This window comes from Schistocerca serialis, chromosome 8, assembly GCF_023864345.2.
Source record: "Schistocerca serialis cubense isolate TAMUIC-IGC-003099 chromosome 8, iqSchSeri2.2, whole genome shotgun sequence".
In the NCBI taxonomy this organism is placed as follows: domain Eukaryota; kingdom Metazoa; phylum Arthropoda; class Insecta; order Orthoptera; family Acrididae; genus Schistocerca; species Schistocerca serialis.
This window is the reverse complement of record NC_064645.1, coordinates 439,270,440-439,291,206: the sequence shown is the minus strand read 5'-3', so window position 1 is coordinate 439,291,206 and position 20,767 is coordinate 439,270,440. Positions and strand designations below refer to the sequence as shown.

The 20,767-nt window shown below is 46.7% G+C and overlaps 1 protein-coding gene across 2 annotated transcripts in view; it reads right to left on the bottom strand.

The window, feature by feature from the left end:
- Positions 1–796: 796 nt before the first annotated feature.
- Positions 797–20,767, bottom strand: part of LOC126416598 (uncharacterized) — a 393,195-nt gene continuing 373,224 nt past the window's right edge. The window contains exons 5-6 of one of the 2 annotated variants that reach the window (XM_050084354.1): positions 10,883–11,276; positions 797–1,080 (exon numbers count right to left, since the gene is read on the bottom strand). In XM_050084354.1, coding sequence (XP_049940311.1) covers positions 974–1,080; positions 10,883–11,276 — 501 coding nt within the window. In that variant the 3' untranslated portion in view covers positions 797–973. Of the gene's footprint in view, positions 1,081–10,882; positions 11,280–20,767 lie in introns of both variants that reach the window. The other variant, XM_050084353.1, reaches the window with a different exon arrangement.

The following is a 20,767-nucleotide window of genomic DNA, read 5'->3' as shown; positions in this document are numbered from 1 at the left end:
AAGCCATGGCATCCTCTTTTCCTCCCCTCTCCCCCTCCTCATCCCTGTTGCCCTCTTGGCAGGTCCCCGGACTCGCACACGCTCAGTGGACATTCGCGCGCCGGAGATCACCGCCATCAGTGTATCGTGTGTGCCGTCATGTTTAGTGTTCAGTGTTTACCGTCACACTCCATCGTTCACCAGTGCCATCGTCTCCTTCAGTGTTTGTGCGTCGTCTCAACAGTTTGCAGTGTGGCTTATCGTCGAGTGTGAACGGCTCCGTGTTTGTTTCTCTGTGTCTCCTGTTTATTGCCCACCGTTTTGTAACTTTTATGTTTTTCTCCTGTTTTTGCTGATTGTACCTTCTATGGCTGAAGAGCAGCGTAGTATGCTGCTGACAGCCTGCCTGCTGTTCAGGCTTTAAAATAACAATAAAGTAAAAAAAAAAAAAAAAAAAAAAATAAATGCGCCAAGGAACTGTTATACTCTTTCGGCAGTGGAGGGAGGGGGGGGGGGTCTGAGAATGGCTGTAATGTGCCACCGAAACTAATCATTTGAGACAATAAACACATTCTCAAGATACGGCTGTGGTGGTGCTTTTTCTCATAGAAACAAATGTAATTGTTTATTGCTGCTGCTATACTGTATATTCGGAATAAGTAAACTCTCGTTATTTGCTTTCTTCCTGGTATTGCAATTTTGACAGTTATCAAAAATGGAGCTATGCTTTTTGTGCTTATTTGCACTCTCGGCATAGTTTTTCCACTAAAAATTGTCAAGGGTAGGAAGCAAGGTAGAGGTTATTTCGGTGAGCACATTTTATCCAATAGAAATACTTTATTGCTCTAAAATCTGGAACAGCATTTCAAATACTGCTATGTACAACATCGATAGAGAGCTATGGCGAACATTCATGAGAGGCGCGTAACGCTATAACAGACAGGAAGGTAACGGAGAATAACGGCTCTTCAACGGCGGGGACGGCGCGCTTGCCTCACGTGAGAGCGGCGGCGAGCAGCAGCAACAGCTGTACGGAGGCCGCCAGCAGGGGCCACCAGCTGCCCGCACACCGCTGACCGGCCGCCGCTCCGGTAGACTCACCTGCAACACACCAAGGCAGAGGTTGCCTGGGCAAATGGCTCTGAGCACTATGGGACTCAACTGCTGTGGTCATCAGTCCCCTAGAACTTAGAACTAATTAAACCTAACTAACCTAAGGACATCACACACATCCATGCCCGAGGCAGGATTCGAACCTGCGACCGTAGCAGCAGCGCGGCGCCGGACTGGAGCGCCTAGAACCGCACGACCACCGCGGCCGGCCGACAGAGGTTGCCTAGTCCCGTGGCCGTATGGAGTTTATTACACAAGAAAATGCGAGGACATATGTGAAACTTATTACGTAATGAAATATGCACATTTAAGGTTAAGGCCTTAACCCTTTAACTATCAAAGTGCCTAGCTAATACAACAGTGAAATACACGTCAGTATGTACGCCTCTCCCCGATGTTATTCAATCTGTATTTTGAGCAAGCAGTAAAGGAAGCAAAAGAAAAATTCGGAGAACGTATTAAAATCCATGGAGAAGAAATTTGAGGTTTGCCGATGACATTGTAATTCTGTCTGAGACAGCAAAGGACTTGGAAGAGCAGTTGAACGGAATGGACAGTGTCTTGAAAAGAGGATATAAGATGAACATCACCAAAAGCAAAACGAGGATGATGGAATGTAGTCGAATTAAGTCGGGTAATGCTGAGGGAATTAGATTAGGAAATGAGACACTTAAGGTGGTAAAGGACTTTTGCTATTTGGGGAGCAAAATAACTGATGATGGTCGTAGTAGAAAGGATATAAAATGTAGACTGGCAATGGCAAGGAAAGCGTTTCTGAAGAAGAGAAATTTGTTAACATCGAGTACAGACTTAAGTGTCAGGAAGTCGTTTCTGAAAGTATTCGTATGGAGTGTAGCCATGTATGGAAGTGAAACATGAACGATAAATAGTTTAGACAAGAAGAGAATAGATGCTTTCGAAAAGTGGTGCTACAGAAGAATGCTGAAGATTAGATGGGTAGATCACATAACTGATGAGGAGGTATTGAATAGAATTGAGGAGAAGAGGAGTTTGTGGCACAATTTGACTAGAAGAAGGGATCGGTTGGTAGGACATGTTCTGAGGCATTAAGGGGTCACCAATATAGTATTGGAGGGCAGCGTGGAGGGCAAAAATCGTAAAGGTAGACCAAGAGATGAATACACTAAGCAGATTCAGAAGGATGTAGGTTGCGGTAGGTACTGGGAGATGAAGAAGCTTGCACAGGATAGAGTAGCATGGAGCTGCATCAAACCAGTCTCAGGACTGAAGACCACAACTACAACAATGTACGCTTTGGGAATAATCGTTCGCAATTTGTTTGAAGAACAAATTGTCGCCAACTTGAGTGAGTGGTTTGGCCACCTAGATCACCTGACATGAATCACACAGAACATTACGGGTCATAGTCGAAAGGTCAGTTCGTGCACAAAATCCTGCACCGGCAACACTGTCGCAACTATGGACGGCTACAGAGGCAGTATGGCGCAGTATTTCTGCAGGGGACTTGTTAAGTCCATGCCACGTCGAGTTACTACATTGCGTTGGGCAAAAGGAGGTCTGACACGTTATTTGGTGGTATTCTATGGCGTCTGTTACCTCAGTGTATGCCCTCAGGCGAAAGAAATATTCATAGGACCAGGGCCCTCAAAAAACTTTAGACCATGCAAATAAATTAACATTTTCAGTCACTTCAGAATCTGTCAGTTTCACGACTTCCGTAAAATGCTTCTTCAAGCACAGGCGAACAGTCTGCTCTGCCTGCTGCATCAGTATTAGAAGTTTCACTCACTGGTCCACCTGAGACTGCGTTACCCAGACTAAGAGTGGTTACTGTAACGGTGTTTGAAGTGGTAGAGACAGTAGCTATATCATCTGCATCAGAGTCGCTTCCAAAAACTCTTCTGCGTGCTCTTCTGTAGCGTCTTCGCAGCAGCTCATTACAGGACCGGCTAGAACTTAATCTGCCATGGAACTACGCTACTTCCATTACGTCATTCTCATAGATCTAAAAGATATATTGACTTGTGTCAGTGTAATCTCTCTAACTGTACAAAACAACCAAAAATGGGTAAATAAGATGTCTATTACAATCAAGCAGGTGCACAAAATGTGTTCGTCATGTTATGTATTTTCAGTAACCATCCTACACGTGCACCGTTAGTGGAAGTAATTTATATTACCTTAGTGGCTACTCTTTTCGAGATAATTTGTGAAACAATATTATCTGCAATGTTCAGTCTTCATTAGAAGCAACATTTCACAGCATATAATCTGTAAAATTAGATATAACTATTTGGTTGCATGAATGGCACGGGAGAAAACTTGCTGTAAATATGTTTACACACGAGTCCCTTGGGATTTTATAGTTTGTAATGTAGGAAATCTTACTGTGAATTATGTATATCGTCGTTTATATCTAAAGACCTAGAAGTCCTCAGCCGACAGTCCAGGAAGTTTCAGGCCAGGGCAACCTCAGCTGCTCTTTGTGGAACACATCTGCAGGATGCGAAGATGCCTCCCTGTGGATATTCCCTTGACATGAGACCCTGCTGAGTGACTTTTAACTGTGGTATAATGTCATTCAGGAAGAATGGGACCATATTGTTAAATCAATAGGAGTACTGCACAATTGCTGTATTGATCACTTATCAAGAAGCCACCAGGTGATAAACCACTGACTTCCCTCGATACGTTTCGGGTAGAGCCCATACCCAGATTCTCATGAACATCTTGGCTATCTTATATATAAGGATAGTATGTAACAAACAAAGCCATGACAGCTTTGTTTATTACATGTTGTTATTGTTGTTGTTGTCTTCAGTCCGGAGACTTGTTTGGTGCAGCTGTGTATGCTACTCTATCCCCAAATAACTGTTACAATCTACGTTCTTCTGAATCTGATTACTGTATTCCTCTCTTGGTCTCCCCCTACGATTCTTACTCCTCCCCACTCCCCAATGCCATCCAATACTAAATTGATGATCCGTTGATGTCGTCTGCCTCAACTATCTGAATAATTTCTTTTATCTCATCACACATTTTCTCAGTTTCTTCAATATCTGCAGAGGTAGTTGGCTTATAAACATGCTCTGGTAGATGTGGACTTCGATTCTATCTTGGCTGCGACAACGCGTTTGCTATGCTGGTCATTGTAGCTTACCTGCATTCCATGTTCTTATTCATTATTAAACCCACACCTGCTTTACTCCTACCTGACCATAAGTCCTGATCTTCCTCTCACTTAATTTCACTAATTCCCACTATATCTAACTTCACCCTATCCATTTCCCTTTTTAAATTTTCTAACATACCTGCCCAATTAAGGGAGCTAACATTCCACACTGCAATCTGTAGAATCCCTGTTTTGTTTGTGCTGATGACATCGTCCTGAGCAGGCCACATCTTGAGATCTGAATGGGGAACTATTTTACCGATGAGGATGCCATCTCCATCCAACCATACAATACAGCTGCATGCCCTCAGGAAAAATTACAGCTGTTGTTTCCCCCTGTTTTCAGCTGTTCGCAGTACCAGCACAGTAAGGCAGTTTTAACTGATATTATAAGGGCAGATCAGTCAATCGTTCAGCCCGTTGCCCCTGAAATTACTGAAAAGGCTATTGCCCCTCTTCAGGAACCACAGTTTTGTCTGCCCTTCCAACAGATAGCCTTCCATTGAGAGGGCGCCTTTGGTACAGCTATCTGTGACACTGAGGCACTCAAGCCACTCAATCGATGGCAAGGTTCATGGTTCGGGTGGAAGGTTGTTACTTGTTGTACTGGTCAGTAAATAAGATGCCACCAGCTGATGAACCATCGACTTTATTCGGTGCATTTCAAGTACAATAAAATGGTTCAAATGGCTCTGAGCACTATGGGACTTAACTTCTAAGCTCATCAGTCCCCTAGAACTTAGAACTACTTAAAGCTAACTAACCTAAGGACATCACACACATCCATGCCCGAGGCAGGATTCGAAACTGCGACTGTAGCGGTCGCGCGGTTCCAGACTGTAGCGCCTAGAACAGCTCTTCCACCCCGGCCGGCTCAAATAGAATGCATCCTCAGATTGTAAATAACCTCTTGGTGATCAGCTATATAAAGGAAGACCGTTACGTGCTGTCTTTATATAGGGTGTTTCAGAAGTGATTGTCAATAATTCACACATGGAAAGTATAGGCCAAAAATAGCTAAAAAGCTCCAGTAAACATGTGTCCACAAATCAGCCGTTGTCGAGATACAACACATTTTTTGCTACAGTTCATCAATGTCTAGGAGCACACGGCATCTCTAAACGTTAAAGTTGTTGTTCGAATTGTTGTCGATGCACCTGAATGCAACACTGAATTGCGAATCGTCTCAGGTAGTACTGAGAAATTCTGTAATTGCTGGAAGGCTTCTGAATCCTCAAGCGTAACTCCTTAAGAGAGTTGACCTCCGTAGCATAGACCAGGCTTTCAGCATGACCCCCCCCCAGAAATCCATGGCATTTAAATCCAGAGACCTTGGAGACCCTAGTCTACATATCCAGTGTTAACCATACGTCCGAGTTAGAAGCCAGCGCACTCGTCAGTGAAAATGTGCTGGAGGACCGTCGTTCATGAACCGCATGTCCAGGTGTTGGGTCAGTTGGACATCATCACGTACATATGAAAGTACAGTCCAGAGAATCAGCATATACTGCTGCCTGGTTCGTCTCTGCGAAAGAAAGTGTGGTCCAATTATGCGGTCTCCGTGTAGTTCTCCACAGACGTTCAACGAATAACGCTGCTGATGTCGTCATACGTGTGTTGCATTAGGATTGAAATTGAAGCATATGGGACAGTTATGGTAGTTAAAAATAACATCATGGGTAAATCTAGTCATACTGTTTACAAACAGAGGATTCAGGGTACACTGTTGTTGCACCAATTAACAGAAGTACTCTCTAGGTTCAAATGGTTCAAATGGCTCTGAGCACTATGGGACTTAATATCTGTGGTCATCAGTCCCCTAGAACTTAGAGCTACTTAAACCTAACTAACCTAAGGACATTACACACATCTAAGCCCGAGGCAGGAATCGAACCTGCGACCTTAGCGGTCACGCGGTTCCAGACTGAAGCGCCTAGAACCGCTCGGCTACCCTGGCCGGCTTCTCTCTAGGAGTGAAGTCTTCATTGTGGAGGGCTTGCACTCGCTGGAGATGACGTGAATAGAGTACCTGCCGATGTAAACTCCGCCACACACTGGCATGACTCAGGACACGCAATCCCCCTTTTTGAAGCACTCGTACGTTCATGTTCAATGCGCAAAATCCTTTCCTCAACTTTGGATGTTATGGATCTGGATCGATATTCTTGTACATGGTGTGCGAAATGCCTGGTTTCTCTAAAGCGCTGATATAGCCCGGTAAATGTGCGTCAGTCAGGTTGCCTGCAGAGAGGAAAAGCTTCTTCGTACAATAGTGCAGCCTCAAGCGCACTGCCATTCGTTTTGGCTTACACGAAGTGCATGTCAGCGTACTCTTCATTGGTGCAACCTCTGTCCGTGGTACCTTCACGTTCGTAACTGATTTTGAGGACGGCACGACTGTGCACGGAGGTGGAAAGGGAAGTAGTTGCACGTGGGTAAACAAGGAGACAGTCAATACCAAACGTTGTTATATCAACCTTAATTCCACGGTATCCAGTTGGTTGCCAACTTGAATTAATGCAATACCTCGGCAACGGTTGATTTGCAGACCTACGTTCATTTGAGCTTTTGAGCTACTTTCCGCATGTACATATACATCTACATCTATATTTATACTCCGCAAGCCACCCAACGGTGTGTAGCGGAGGGCAGTTTACGTGCCACTGTCTTTACCTCCTTCTCCTGTTCCAGTCGCGAATGGTTCGCGGGAAAAACGATTGGCGGAAAGCCTCCGTGCGCGCTCGAATCTCTCTAATTTTACATTCGTGATCTCCTCGGGAGGTATAAATATATAATGTATTCAATACCTCATCCAGAAACGCACCCTCTCGAAACCTGGACAGCAAGCTACACCGCGATGCAGAGGGCCTCTCTTGCAGAGTCTCCCACTTGACTTTGCTAAACATCTCCGTAACGCAATCACACTTACCAAATAACCCTGTGACAAAACGCACCGCTCTTCTTTGGATCTTCTCTATCTCCTCTGTCAACCCGATCTGGTACGGATCCCACACTGATGAGCAATACTCAAGTATAGGTCGAACGAGTGTTTTTTAAGCCACCTCCTTTGTTGATGGACTACATTTTCTAAGGACTCTCCCAATGAAACTCAACCTGGCACCCGCCTTACCAACAATTAATTTTATATGACCATTCCACTTCAAATCGTTCCGTACGCATACTCCCAGATATTTTACAGAAGTAACTGCTATCAGTGTTTGTTCCGGTATAATATAAACATACAATAAAGGATCCTTCTTTCTATGTATTCGCAATACATTACATTCGTCTATATTAAGGGTCAGTTGCCACTCCCTGCACCAAGTGCCTATCCGCTGCAGATCTTCCTGCATTTCGCTGCAATTTTCTAATGCTGCACCTTTCTGTATACTACAGCATCATCCGCTAAAAGCCGTATGGAACTTCCGACACTTCCGACATTATTTACTAGGTCATTTATATACAGGGTGATCAAAAAGTCAGTATAAATTTGAAAACTTAATAAACCACGGAATAATATAGATAGAGAGGTAAAAATCGACACTCGTGCTTGGAATGACATGGGGTTTTATTAGAACAAAAGAAAAAAAAAGTTCACAAAATGTCCGACAGATGGCACGTGAAAGATCTCTTGAGCGCGTCGTTTGGTGATGATCGTGTGCTCATCCGCCACATTCGTCACGCTTGGCCTCCCAGGTCCACAGACCTCAGTCCATGCGATTATTGGCTTTGGGGTTACCTGAAGTCACAAGTGCATCGTGATCGACCGACGTCTCTAGGGATGCTGAAAGACAACATCCGACGCCAATGCCTGACCATAACTCCGGACATGCTTTACAGTGCTGTTCACAACATTACTCCTCGACTAGAGCTATTGTTGAGGAATGATGGTGGACATATTGAGCATTTCCTATAAAGAACATCATCTTTGCTTTGTCTTACTTTGTTATTCTAATTATTGCTATTCTGATCAGATGAAGCGCGAACTGTCAGACATTTTTTGAACTTTTGTATTTTTTTTTTGGTTCTAATAAATCCCCATGTCATTCCAAGCATGTGTGTCACTTTGTACCTCTCTATCTACATTATTCCGTGATTTAGTCAGTTTTCAAATTTATACTGGCTTTTTGATCGACCGGTATATTGTGAAAAGCAATGGTCCCATAACATTCCTCTGTGGCACGCCAGAGATTACTTTAACGTCTGTAGACGTCTCTCCATTGAGAACAACATGCTGTGTTCTGTTTGCTAAAAACTCTTCAATCCAGCCACACAGCTGGTCTCATATCCCGTAGGCTCTTACTTTGTTTATCCGGCGACAGTGCGGAACTCTAATGAACGCCTTCCGGAAGTCAAGGAAAATAGCATCTACCTGGGAGCCTGTATGTAATATTTTCTGGGTCTCACGAACAAATAAAGCAAGTTGGGTGTCACACGATCGCTGTTTCCGGAATCCATGTCGATTCCTACAGAGTAGACTCTGGGTTTCCAGAAATGACATGATACGCGAGTAAAAAACATGTTCTAAAATTCTACAACAGATTGGCGTCAGAGATATAGGTCTATAGTTTTGCGCATCTGCTCGACGACCCTTCTTCAAGACTGGGACTACCTGTGGTCTTTTCCAATCATTTGGAACCTTCTGTTCCTCTAGAGACTTGCGGTACACGGCTGTTATAAGGGGAGCAAGTTCTTTCGCGTACTCTGTGTAGAATCGAATTGGTATCCCATCAGGTCCAGTGGACTTTCCTCTGCTGATTGATTCCAGTTGCTTTTCTATTCCTTGGACACTTATTTCGATGTCAGCCATTTTTCCGTTTGTGCGAGGATTTAGAGAAGGAACTGCAGTGCGGTCTTCCTCTGTGAAACAGCTTTGGAAAAAGGTGTTTAGTATTTCAGCTTTAGCGTGTCATCCTCTGTTTCAATGCCATCATCATCCCGGAGTGTCTGAATATGCTGTTTCGAGCCATTTACTGATTTAAAGTAAGACCACAACTTCCTAGGATTTTCTGTCAAGTCGGTACATAGGGTTTTACTATCGAATTCACTGAACGCTTCACGCGTAGCCCTCCTTACGCTAACTTTGACATCGTTTACACTCCTGGAAATGGAAAAAAGAACACATTGACACCGATGTGTCAGACCCACCATACTTGCTCCGGACACTGCGAGAGGGCTGTACAAGCAATGATCACACGCACGGCACAGCGGACACACCAGGAACCGCGGTGTTGGCCGTCGAATGGCGCTAGCTGCGCAGCATTTGTGCACCGCCGCCGTCAGTGTCAGCCAGTTTGCCGTGGCATACGGAGTTCCATCGCAGTCTTTAACACTGGTAGCATGCCGCGACAGCGTGGACGTGAACCGTATGTGCAGTTGACGGACTTTGAGCGAGGGCGTATAGTGGGCATGCGGGAGGCCGGGTGGACGTACCGCCGAATTGCTCAACACGTGGGGCGTGAGGTCTCCACAGTACATCGATGTTGTCGCCAGTGGTCGGCGGAAGGTGCACGTGCCCGTCGACCTGGGACCGGACCGCAGCGACACACGGATGCACGCCAAGACCGTAGGATCCTACCCAGTGCCGTAGGGGACCGCACCGCCACTTCCCAGCAAATTAGGGACACTGTTGCTCCTGGGGTATCGGCGAGGACCATTCGCAACCGTCTCCATGAAGCTGGGCTACGGTCCCGCACACCGTTAGGCCGTCTTCCGCTCACGCCCCAACATCGTGCAGCCCGCCTCCAGTGGTGTCGCGACAGGCGTGAATCGAGGGACGAATGGAGACGTGTCGTCTTCAGCGATGAGAGTCGCTTCTGCCTTGGTGCCAATGATGGTCGTATGCGTGTTTGGCGCCGTGCAGGTGAGCGCCACAATCAGGACTGCATACGACCGAGGCACACAGGGCCAACACCCGGCATCATGGTGTGGGGAGCGATCTCCTACACTGGCCGTACACCACTGGTGATCGTCGAGGGGACACTGAATAGTGCACGGTACATCCAAACCGTCATCGAACCCATCGTTCTACCATTCCTAGACCGGCAAGGGAACTTGCTGTTCCAACAGGACAATGCACGTCTGCATGTATCCCGTGCCACCCAACGTGCTCTAGAAGGTGTAAGTCAACTACCCTGGCCAGCAAGATCTCCGGATCTGTCCCCCATTGAGCATGTTTGGGACTGGATGAAGCGTCGTCTCACGCGGTCTGCACGTCCAGCACGAACGCTGGTCCAACTGAGGCGCCAGGTGGAAATGGCATGGCAAGCCGTTCCACAGGACTACATCCAGCATCTCTACGATCGTCTCCATGGGAGAATAGCAGCCTGCATTGCTGCGAAAGGTGGATATACACTGTACTAGTGCCGACATTGTGCATGCTCTGTTGCCTGTGTCTATGTGTCTGTGGTTCTGTCAGTGTGATCATGTGATGTATCTGACCCCAGGAATGTGTCAATAAAGTTTCCCCTTCCTGGGACAATGAATTCACGGTGTTCTTATTTCAATTTCCAGGAGTGTAGCTTCTGTTTGTCTGAGAGGTTTTGGCTGCGTTTAAACTTGTCAAAGTTTTATCAGCTGGCGACCCCGTATTCGGCGGCCAGTGCAGCAGCTGGACCTGTATTGTGGGCAGCTCACCGGCGTGGCGGACGTCGGCGGGGGCGGCGGTGGCGGCGGCGGCGACCACGCTGTGCTGGTGGTGGCCCCTGCCGTGCAGCAGGTGCTGGCGCTCCTCGGACTGCTCCTCGAGCTCGGCGTCGGCGTCCGCGTCGTCGGAGCCGGAGGCGAGGCCGGTCCAGTCGCCGGAGCCCGCGGACTCGTGCGGCGGCTGCTGGCGGTGCTGGCCCGGCGCGACGACGGCGGCGCTCTTCTCGGCGCTCTGCCAGTAGACGGCGCCGATGCTGGCCACGCAGCGCACGCGCACGCGCGGCGCCAGCGACGCCGTCACCGGCAGCAGCAGCGCCAGCCGCGACCGGTTCAGCCCGGAGAGGCCCTCCTCCAGCGCCGGCAGCGGCCGCACGCTGCGCTCGTCCTGCTGCGGGCACAGACGCAGGCCGCGGCGCTGCTGCAACGAGCTGATAGCCACAGTAGGCGCCCGCGTATATTTAAATAAAACTGTAGATGTCCGTCTGTTCCAAACCGTCAGCGTGCAAAAGTTATGGACCGATAACTTCGAAATTTGACACAACGTTCAATTCTAATAAACCATTTTTCCAGGTACCAACTTCTTTAACGTGGAAACCCAGTTCTAAGCAAAGAAGGGAAAGTAGAAAGGTGGAAGGAGTATATAGATTGTCTACACAAGGGCGATGTACTTGAGGACAATATTATGGAAATGGAAGAGGATATCGATGAAGACCAAAGGGGAGATATGATACTGCGTGTAGAGTTCGAGATAAGGCCCCGGGATTAGACAAGAGCTTTGATGGAAACCCAGTTCTGAGCAAAGAAGGGAAAGCACAAAGGTGGAAGGAGTATATAGAGGGTCTATACAAGTGCGATGTACTTGAAGACAATATTATGGAAATAGAAGAGGATGTAGATGAAGACGAAATGGGAGATACGATACTGTGTGAAGAGTTTGACAGAGCACTAAAAGACCTGTCGAAACAAGACCCCGGGAGCAGACAACATTTCATTAGAACTACTGACAGCCTTGGGAGAGCCAGGCCTGACAAAACTCTACCATCTGGTGGGCAAGATGTATGAGACAGGTGAAATACCCTCAGACTTCAAGAAGAATACCATAATTCCAATTCCAAAGAAAGCAGGTAGTGGCAGATGTGAAAATTACCGAACTATTATTTTAATAAATCAAGGCTGCAAAATACTAACCCGAATTCTTTACAGACGAATGGAAAAACTGGTAGAAGCCGAACTTGGGGAAGACCAGTTTGGATTCCGAAGAAACGTTATAAATCGTCAGGCAATACTGACGCTATGACTTATCTCACAAAATAGATTAAGGAAAGGCAAACCTACGTTTCTAGCATTTGTAGACTTAGAGAAAGCTTTTGATAATCTTGACTGGAATACTCTCTTTCAAATTCTGAAGGTGGCACTGGTAAAATGCAGGGAGCGAAAGGCTATTCACAATTTGTTCAGTAAACCAGATGTCAGTTATAAGAGTCGAGGGGCATGAAAGGGAAGCAGTGTTGGGAAGGGAATGAGACAGGGTTGTAGCCTCTCCACGATGTTATTCAATCTGTAAATTGAGCAAGCAGTGAAGGAAACAAAAGAAAAATTCGGATTGGGTACTAAATTCCACGCAGAGGAAATAAAAACCTTGAGGTTGGCCGATGACATCGTAATTCTGTCAGAGACAGCAAAGGACTTGGAAGCGCAGTTGAACGGAATGGACAGAGTCTTGAAAGGAGGGTATAAGATGAACATTAAAAAAAGCAAAAAGAGGATAATGGAATGTAGTCGAGTTAAGTCGGGTGATGCTGAGGGAATTAGATTAGGAAATGAGACACTTAAAGTACTAAACGAGTTTTGCTATTTGGAGAGCAAAATACACTACTGGCCTATTTAAATTGCTCATTACGAAGATGACATGTTACAGACGTGAAATTTAACCGACAGGAAGAAGATGCTATGATTTGGAAATGATTAGCTTTTCAGAGCATTCACACAAGGTTGGCGCCGTTGGCGACACCTACAACATGCTGACATGAGGAAAGTTTCCAACCGATTCCTCATACACAAACAGCAGTTGACCGGCGTTGCCTGGTGAAACGTTGTTGTCATGCATCGTGTAAGGAGGAGAAATGCGTACCATCACGTTTCCGACTTTGATAAAGGTCGGATTGTAGCCTATTGGGATTGCGGTTTATCGTATCGCGACATTGCTGCTCGCGTTGGTCGAGATCCAATGACTGTTAGCAGAATATGGAATAGGTGGGTTCAGGAGCGTAATACGGACCGCCATGCTGGATCCCAACGGCCTCGTATCACTAGCAGTCGAGATGACAGGCATCTTCTCCGCATGGCTGTAATGGATCGTGCAGCCACGTCTCGATCCCTGAGTCAACAGATGAGGACGTTTGCAAGACAACAACCATCTGCACGAACAGTTCGACGACGTTCCCAACAGTATGGATTATCAGCTCGCAGACCGTGGCTGCGGTTACCCCTGACGCTGCATCACAGACGGGAGCACCTGCGATGGTGTACTCGACGACGAACCTGGGTGCACGAATGGCAAAACGTCATTTTTCGGATCAATCCAGGTTCAGTTTACAGCATCATGATGGTCGCATCCGTGTTTGGTGACATCGCGGTGACCGCACATTGGGAGCGTGTATTCGTCATCGCCATACTGGCGTATCACCCGGCGTGATGGTATGGGGTGCCATTGGTTACACGTCTCGGTCACTTCTTGTTCGCATTGACGGCGCTTTGAACAGTGAACGTTACATTTAAAATGTACTCGTATTAATACCCGTGGCTCTACCCTTTATTGCGGGCGAGGGTGGCCATGCGGTTGTAAGCGCTACAGTCTGGAACCGTGCGACCACTACGGTCGCAGGTTCGAATCCTGTCTCGGGCATGGATGTGTGTGCTGTCCTTAGTTAAAATAATGCACGACCGCATGCTGCAGGTACTGCACGGGCTTTCTGGCTACAGAAAATGTTCGACTGCTGCCCTGTCCATCACATTCTCCAGATCTCACACCAACTGAAAACGTCTAGTCAATGTGGCCAAGCAACCGGCTCGTCACAATACGCCGGTCACAACTCTTGATTAAGTGTGGCATCGTGTTGAAGCTGCATGGGCAGCTGTACCTTTGCACGCCATCCAAGCTCTGTTTGACTCAATGCCCAGGCGTATCAGGGCCGTTATTACTGCCAGAGATGGTTGTTCTGGGTACTGCTTTCTCAAGATCTATGCACCCAAATTCCGTGAAAATGTAATCACATGTCAGTACTAGTAAATACATTCGTCCAATGAATACCCGTTTATCATCTGAATTTCTTTCTTCCAGGTGGTCCACTGATAGTGACTGGGCCAAATATCTCACGAAATAACCATCAAACAAAAAAAACTACAAAGAACGAAACTCGTCTACCTTGAAGGGGGAATCCATATGGTGGTATGGTTGGCCCGCTAGATGGCACTACCATAGGTCAAACGGATATCAACTGCGTTTTTTTTCTTTTTTTTTCTTTTTGTATGCTGCTCGGTGTCCTGGACGACATCAGCCAAGCGTCCGGACCGTTCGCCGGATATTTACGTTATTTAAGGAAACAGGACGTGTTCAGCCACATGTGAAATGTCAACCAGGACCTGCAACAAATGGTGATGCCCAAGTAGGTGTTTTAGCTACTGTCGCGGCTAATCCGCACATTAGTAGCAGACAAATTACGCGAGAATCGGGAATCTCAAAAACGTAGGTGTTGAGAATGCTACATCAACATCGATTGCACCCGTACCATATTTCTATACACAAGGAATTGCATGGCGACGACTTTGAACGTCGTGTACAGTTCTGCCACTGGGCACAGATTTTTTTCACGCGTTCCATTTAGCGACGAAGCGTCATTTACCAACAGCAGGTGTCAGGATGCTTTTGATCACATAGTATATATATATATATATATATATATATATATATATATATATATATATATGTGTGTGTGTGTGTGTGTGTGTGTGTGTGTGTGTGTGAAAGTGTACGTTAAAGAAGTAGGTACCCATAAAGGCGCCCATATTAGAATTCACCCTTGCGGCAGCAACCGGATGCTAGTTTCAACACAGGATCATACTGTAAATTACCGTTTGGTACATTGACCTTGGTTTCGACACGTGCTACGAGTACCTTCATATGTATGAAATTATGATAAATCGTAAAATGACATTGCGAAAAATCAATGGTCCTAATTTAGAGCAGCTATGCTCAAGTCAAAAATAAAGTAAAGCGTTCCACTCAGTGCCATGTGTGTCTACCTAGAATCGACATCAAACTGTCTGATATTGATCCTAGCTAGGCACATATGGCAAAGGCTGGAACGATTTATTTTATTTTTGACTTGGGCATAGGTGCTCTAAACTCGGACCATTGCTGTTTCCCAAATTTAGTTTTACGGTTTATCATAATTTCATTGTGATGAAGACACTCATAGCACGTTTCGAAACCTAGTTCAATGTAACAAACAGTAATTTGCAACCGGTTCACTGCATTGTCCTATGTTAAAAACATATATACCTATGTGAAACATTTTTAGATTTTTGTAATATTTCCCTATTATTAAATTTGTAAAAATTATATATTACATGTATTACAAATATGTATATAAAACACGCACGTATTCTAAAGCAACGCTACCTCAAAATTTCAAAGCATTCGGAGAAAAACTTTAGGAGATTTTTGATTAAGAACATCAACAGTTCCAACGCAAGTATAAACGTAGATGTTCGTTCTCGTCAGACTCTCAAATCTCCGGAAGCTCTTCACGGACTGCTTCGAAATTCTGGTGCTACATTGAATTACAATACCCACGAGGTTTTATATACCTCCTGCAAAGCCATCTTGCATATATGCAATACGCATCTAACAAAAGGGGAAACGTCATATAATGTAAATAATTGCTTTGCTCAAAATCCTTAATATTCGAAATTTCTTGACCGATTGATTCGAACTTTTGACGCAAAGGTGAATTATAATATGGCCGTTTTTTAGGTTCCTACTTCTTTAAAACAGACACACACACACACACACACACACAGTACATATATACAGGGTGGTCCATTAATAGTGGCAGGGCCAAATATCTCACGGAATAAACATCAAACGAAAAAACTGCAAAGAACGAAACTCGTGCAGCTTGAAGGGGGAAACCAGACAGCGCTATGGTTGGCCCGCTAGAAGGCGCTGCCATAGCTCAAACGGAAATCAACCGCGTTTCTTTTTAAATAGGAACTCCCATTTTTTATTACATATTCGGGTAGTACGTAAAGAAATATGAATGTTATAGTTCGACCAGTTCTTTCGCTATGTGATAGATGGCGCTGTAATAGTCACAAACGTGTAAGTACGTGGTATCACGTAACATTCCGCCAGTGCGGACGGTATTTGCTTCGTGATACATTACCCGTGTTAAAATGGACCATTTACCAATTGCGGAGAAGGTCGATATCGTGCTTATGTATGGCTATTGTGATCAAAATGCCCTACGGGCGTGTGCTATATATGCTGCTCGGCATCCTGGACGACATCATCCAAGTGTCCGGACCGTTCGCCGGACAGTTACGTTATCTAAGGAAACAGGAAGTGTTCAGCCACATGTGAAACATCAACCACGACCCGCAACAAATGATGATGCCCAAGTAGGTGTTTTAGCTGCTCTAGCGGCTAATCCGCAAATCAGTAGCAGACAAATTGCACTAGAATCGGGAATCTCAAAAACGTCGGTGTTGAGAATGCTACATTTTTATATTTCTATGTACCAGGAATTGCATGGCGACCACTTTGAACGTCGTGTACAGTTCTGCCACTGGGCACAAGAGAAATTACGGGACGATGACAGATTTTTTTTGCATGCGTTCTATTTAGCGACGAAGCGTCATTCATCAACAGCGGTAAAGTAAACCGGCATAATATGCTCTATTGGGCAACGGAAAATCCACCATGGCTGCGACAAGTGGAACATCAGCGGCCTTGGCGGGTTAATGTATGGTGCGGCATTATGGGAGGAAGGATAATTGGCCCCCATTTTATCGATGGCAATCTGAATGGTGCAATGTATGCTGATTTCATACGTAATGTTCTACCGATGTTACTACAAGATGTTTCACTGCATGACAGAATGGCGATGTACTTCCAACATGATGGATGTCCGGCACATAAGCTTGCGTGCGGTTGAAACGGTATTGAATAGCATATTTCATGACAGGTAGATTGGTCGTCGAAGCACGATATCATGGCCCGCACGTTCACTGGATGTGACGTCCCCGGATTTCTTTCTGTGGGGACAGTTGGAGGATATTTGCTATCGTGATCCATCGACAACGCCTGACAATATGCGTCAGCGCACTGTCAATGCATGTGCGCTGTTGGGAGGAATGTCGTTACACGTATGCCAAATACAATGAGGTTGACGGAAACATTTTGAGCGTTTATTGCATTAATGTGGTATTTACAGGTAATTACGCTGTAACAGCCTGCTTTTTCAGAAATGGTAAGTTCACAAAGGTACATGTATCACATTGGAACAACCGAAATAAAATGTTCAAACGTTCCTACGTTCTGTATTTTAATTTAAAAAACCGTATGTTTGTGACTATTACAGCGCCATCTATCACAAAGCGAAAAAAGTGGTCCAACTAAAACATTCATATTTCTTTACGTACTACACGAATATGTAATAAAAAATGGAGGTTCCTATTTAAAAAAACGCAATTGATATCCGTTGGACCTATGTAGCGGGCCAACCATAGCGCCATCTGGATTCCCTCTTCAAGCTAGACAAATTTCGTTCTTTGTAGTTTTTTCGTTTGACGCTTATTTCGTGAGATATTTGGCCCGGTCACGATCAATGGACCACCCGGTGACATGGGACGGGCGGTGTCACTCTGTTTTCGGAACATGACGGAGTTGGATCAAGATTGAATGTGGCAGAGGTTGTACAGCACGACAGTGTCATCAAGGTCTTCAAGAGGCGTGCGGGGAATCGGCATTGCCGTACAGAACAGTAGCACATTGGCTAAAGCCTTCAACGAAGGTCGGCAAGCTGTGGCAGACATGCATAGGGCTGGTCGTCCTAGCGTCTCTGAGGAAGAAGTGCATGCTGTTGCCGCATTAGTGGACAGTGATTGGCGCCATACGATTCGTGAGCTCGCCCACGAAACCAGATTAGCGCATATGGTTGTGCTTCGCACCCTGAAGGAACGCCTGGGCATGCGAAAAATTGCATCACGACGGGTTCCGCATGATTTGACGGAAATGTAGAAATGGATACGTTACGACGCTGGTCACACGTACTTGGAGAGCTATGAGCGCGAAGGAGAGGCTTTCTTACGCCGTATCGTAACACTTAATGAGACGTGGGCCACATCATACGAGCCGAAACTGAAACGCCAATCCAATGAATGGCGTCACTATAGGTCGCCGCAAAAGTCGAATGTGCGTCAGAGCCCCAGTATGGTGAAAGTTATGGTGATTCCCGCGTACGACTGTGACGGTGTTACCCTAACGCACTACGTTTCTCAACGAGAGACCGTCAATTCACAGACTTACTGTTCGTTTTTGGAGCAACACCTGCGACCAGCTTTGCGAAAAAAGTGGCGACACTTTCTGCGCAGCCCACTCATCATTTTGCACGACAGCGCGCGGGCGCATACAGCGCAAGCTGTGGCTGCTCTGTTCGGTCGATGGGACTGGGAAGTACTATACCATTCACCCTACTCCCCGGACTTAAAAAGTCCTTGTGACTTTGATTTGATTTCAAAGATGAAGGAACCACTTCGAGGGATTCGCTTCAGAACTGATCCAGAGATTCGACAGGCGGTAGACCGCTTCATTCGCACCATCAACAGAACAGGCTCTGCTAACGGTATACTACTCCTTCCGCATTGCTGGCAACGGGTTCTACACAACGCCGGTGACTACTTTGAAAGACAGTAACATCGCTGTTACTCAGCGACGGTATGTCAGTTTCAACACAGGATCATACAGTCAACCGCTTGCAAATTACTGTTCTACATCTACATCTACACTCCTGGAAATTGAAATAAGAACACCGTGAATTCATTGTCCCATGAAGGGGAAATCTTATTGACACATTCCTGGGGTCAGATACATCACATGATCACACTGACAGAACCACAGGCACATAGACACAGGCAACAGAGCATGCACAATGTCGGCACTAGTACAGTGTATATCCACCTTTCGCAGCAATGCAGGCTGCTATTCTCCCATGGAGACGGTCGTAGAGATGCTGGATGTAGTCCTGTGGAACGGCTTGCCATGCCATTTCCACCTGGCGCCTCAGTTGGACCAGCGTTCGTGCTGGACGTGCAGACCGCGTGAGACGACGCTTCATCCAGTCCCAAACATGCTCAATGGGGGACAGATCCGGAGATCTTGCTGGCCAGGGTAGTTGACTTACACCTTCTAGAGCACGTTGGGTGGCACGGGATACATGCGGACGTGCATTGTCCTGTTGGAACAGCAAGTTCCCTTGCCGGTCTAGGAATGGTAGAACGATGGGTTCGATGACGGTTTGGATGTACCGTGCACTATTCAGTGTCCCCTCGACGATCACCAGTGGTGTACGGCCAGTGTAGGAGATCGCTCCCCACACCATGATGCCGGGTGTTGGCCCTGTGTGCCTCGGTCGTATGCAGTCCTGATTGTGGCGCTCACCTGCACGGCGCCAAACACGCATACGACCATCATTGGCACCAAGGCAGAAGCGACTCTCATCGCTGAAGACGACACGTCTCCATTCGTCCCTCGATTCACGCCTGTCGCGACACCACTGGAGGCGGGCTGCACGATGTTGGGGCGTGAGCGGAAGACGGCCTAACGGTGTGCGGGACCGTAGCCCAGCTTCATGGAGACGGTTGCGAATGGTCCTCGCCGATACCCCAGGAGCAACAGTGTCCCTAATTTGCTGGGAAGTAGCGGTGCGGTCCCCTACGGCACTGCGTAGGATCCTACGGTCTTGGCGTACATCCGTGCGTCGCTGCGGTCCGGTCCCAGGTCGACGGGCACGCGCACCTTCCGCCGACCACTGGCGACAACATCGATGTACTGTGGAGACCTCACGCCCCACGTGTTGAGCAATTCGGCGGTACGTCCACCCGGCCTCCCGCATGCCCACTATACGCCCTCGCTCAAAGTCCGTCAACTGCACATACGGTTCACGTCCACGCTGTCGCGGCATGCTACCAGTGTTAAAGACTGCGATGGAGCTCCGTATGCCACGGCAAACTGGCTGACACTGAAGGCGGCGGTGCACAAATGCTGCGCAGCTAGCGCCATTCGACGGCCAACACCGCGGTTCCTGGTGTGTCCGCTGTGCCGTGCGTGTGATCATTGCTTGTACAGCCCTCTCGCAGTGTCCGGAGCAAGTATGGTGGGTCTGACACACCGGTGTCAATGTGTTCTTTTTTCCATTTCCAGGAGTGTACATCCATACTCCGCAAGCCACCTGACGGTGTGTGGCGGAGGGTACCCTGAGTACCTCTATCGGTTCTCCCTTCTATTCCAGTCTCGTATTGTTCGTGGAAAGAAGAATTGTCGGTGTGCTTCTGTGTGGGCTCTAATCTCTCTGATTTTATCCTCATGGTCTCTTCGTGAGATATACGTAGGAGGGAGCAATATACTGCTTGACTCCTCGGTGAAGGTATGTTCTCGAAACTTTAACAAAAGCTCGTACCGAGCTACTGAGCGTCTCTCCTGCAGAGTCTTCCACTGGAGTTTATCTATCATCTCCGTAACGCTTTCGCGATTACTAAATGATCCTGTAACGAAGCGTGCTGCTCTCCGTTGGATCCTCTCTATCTCTTCTATCA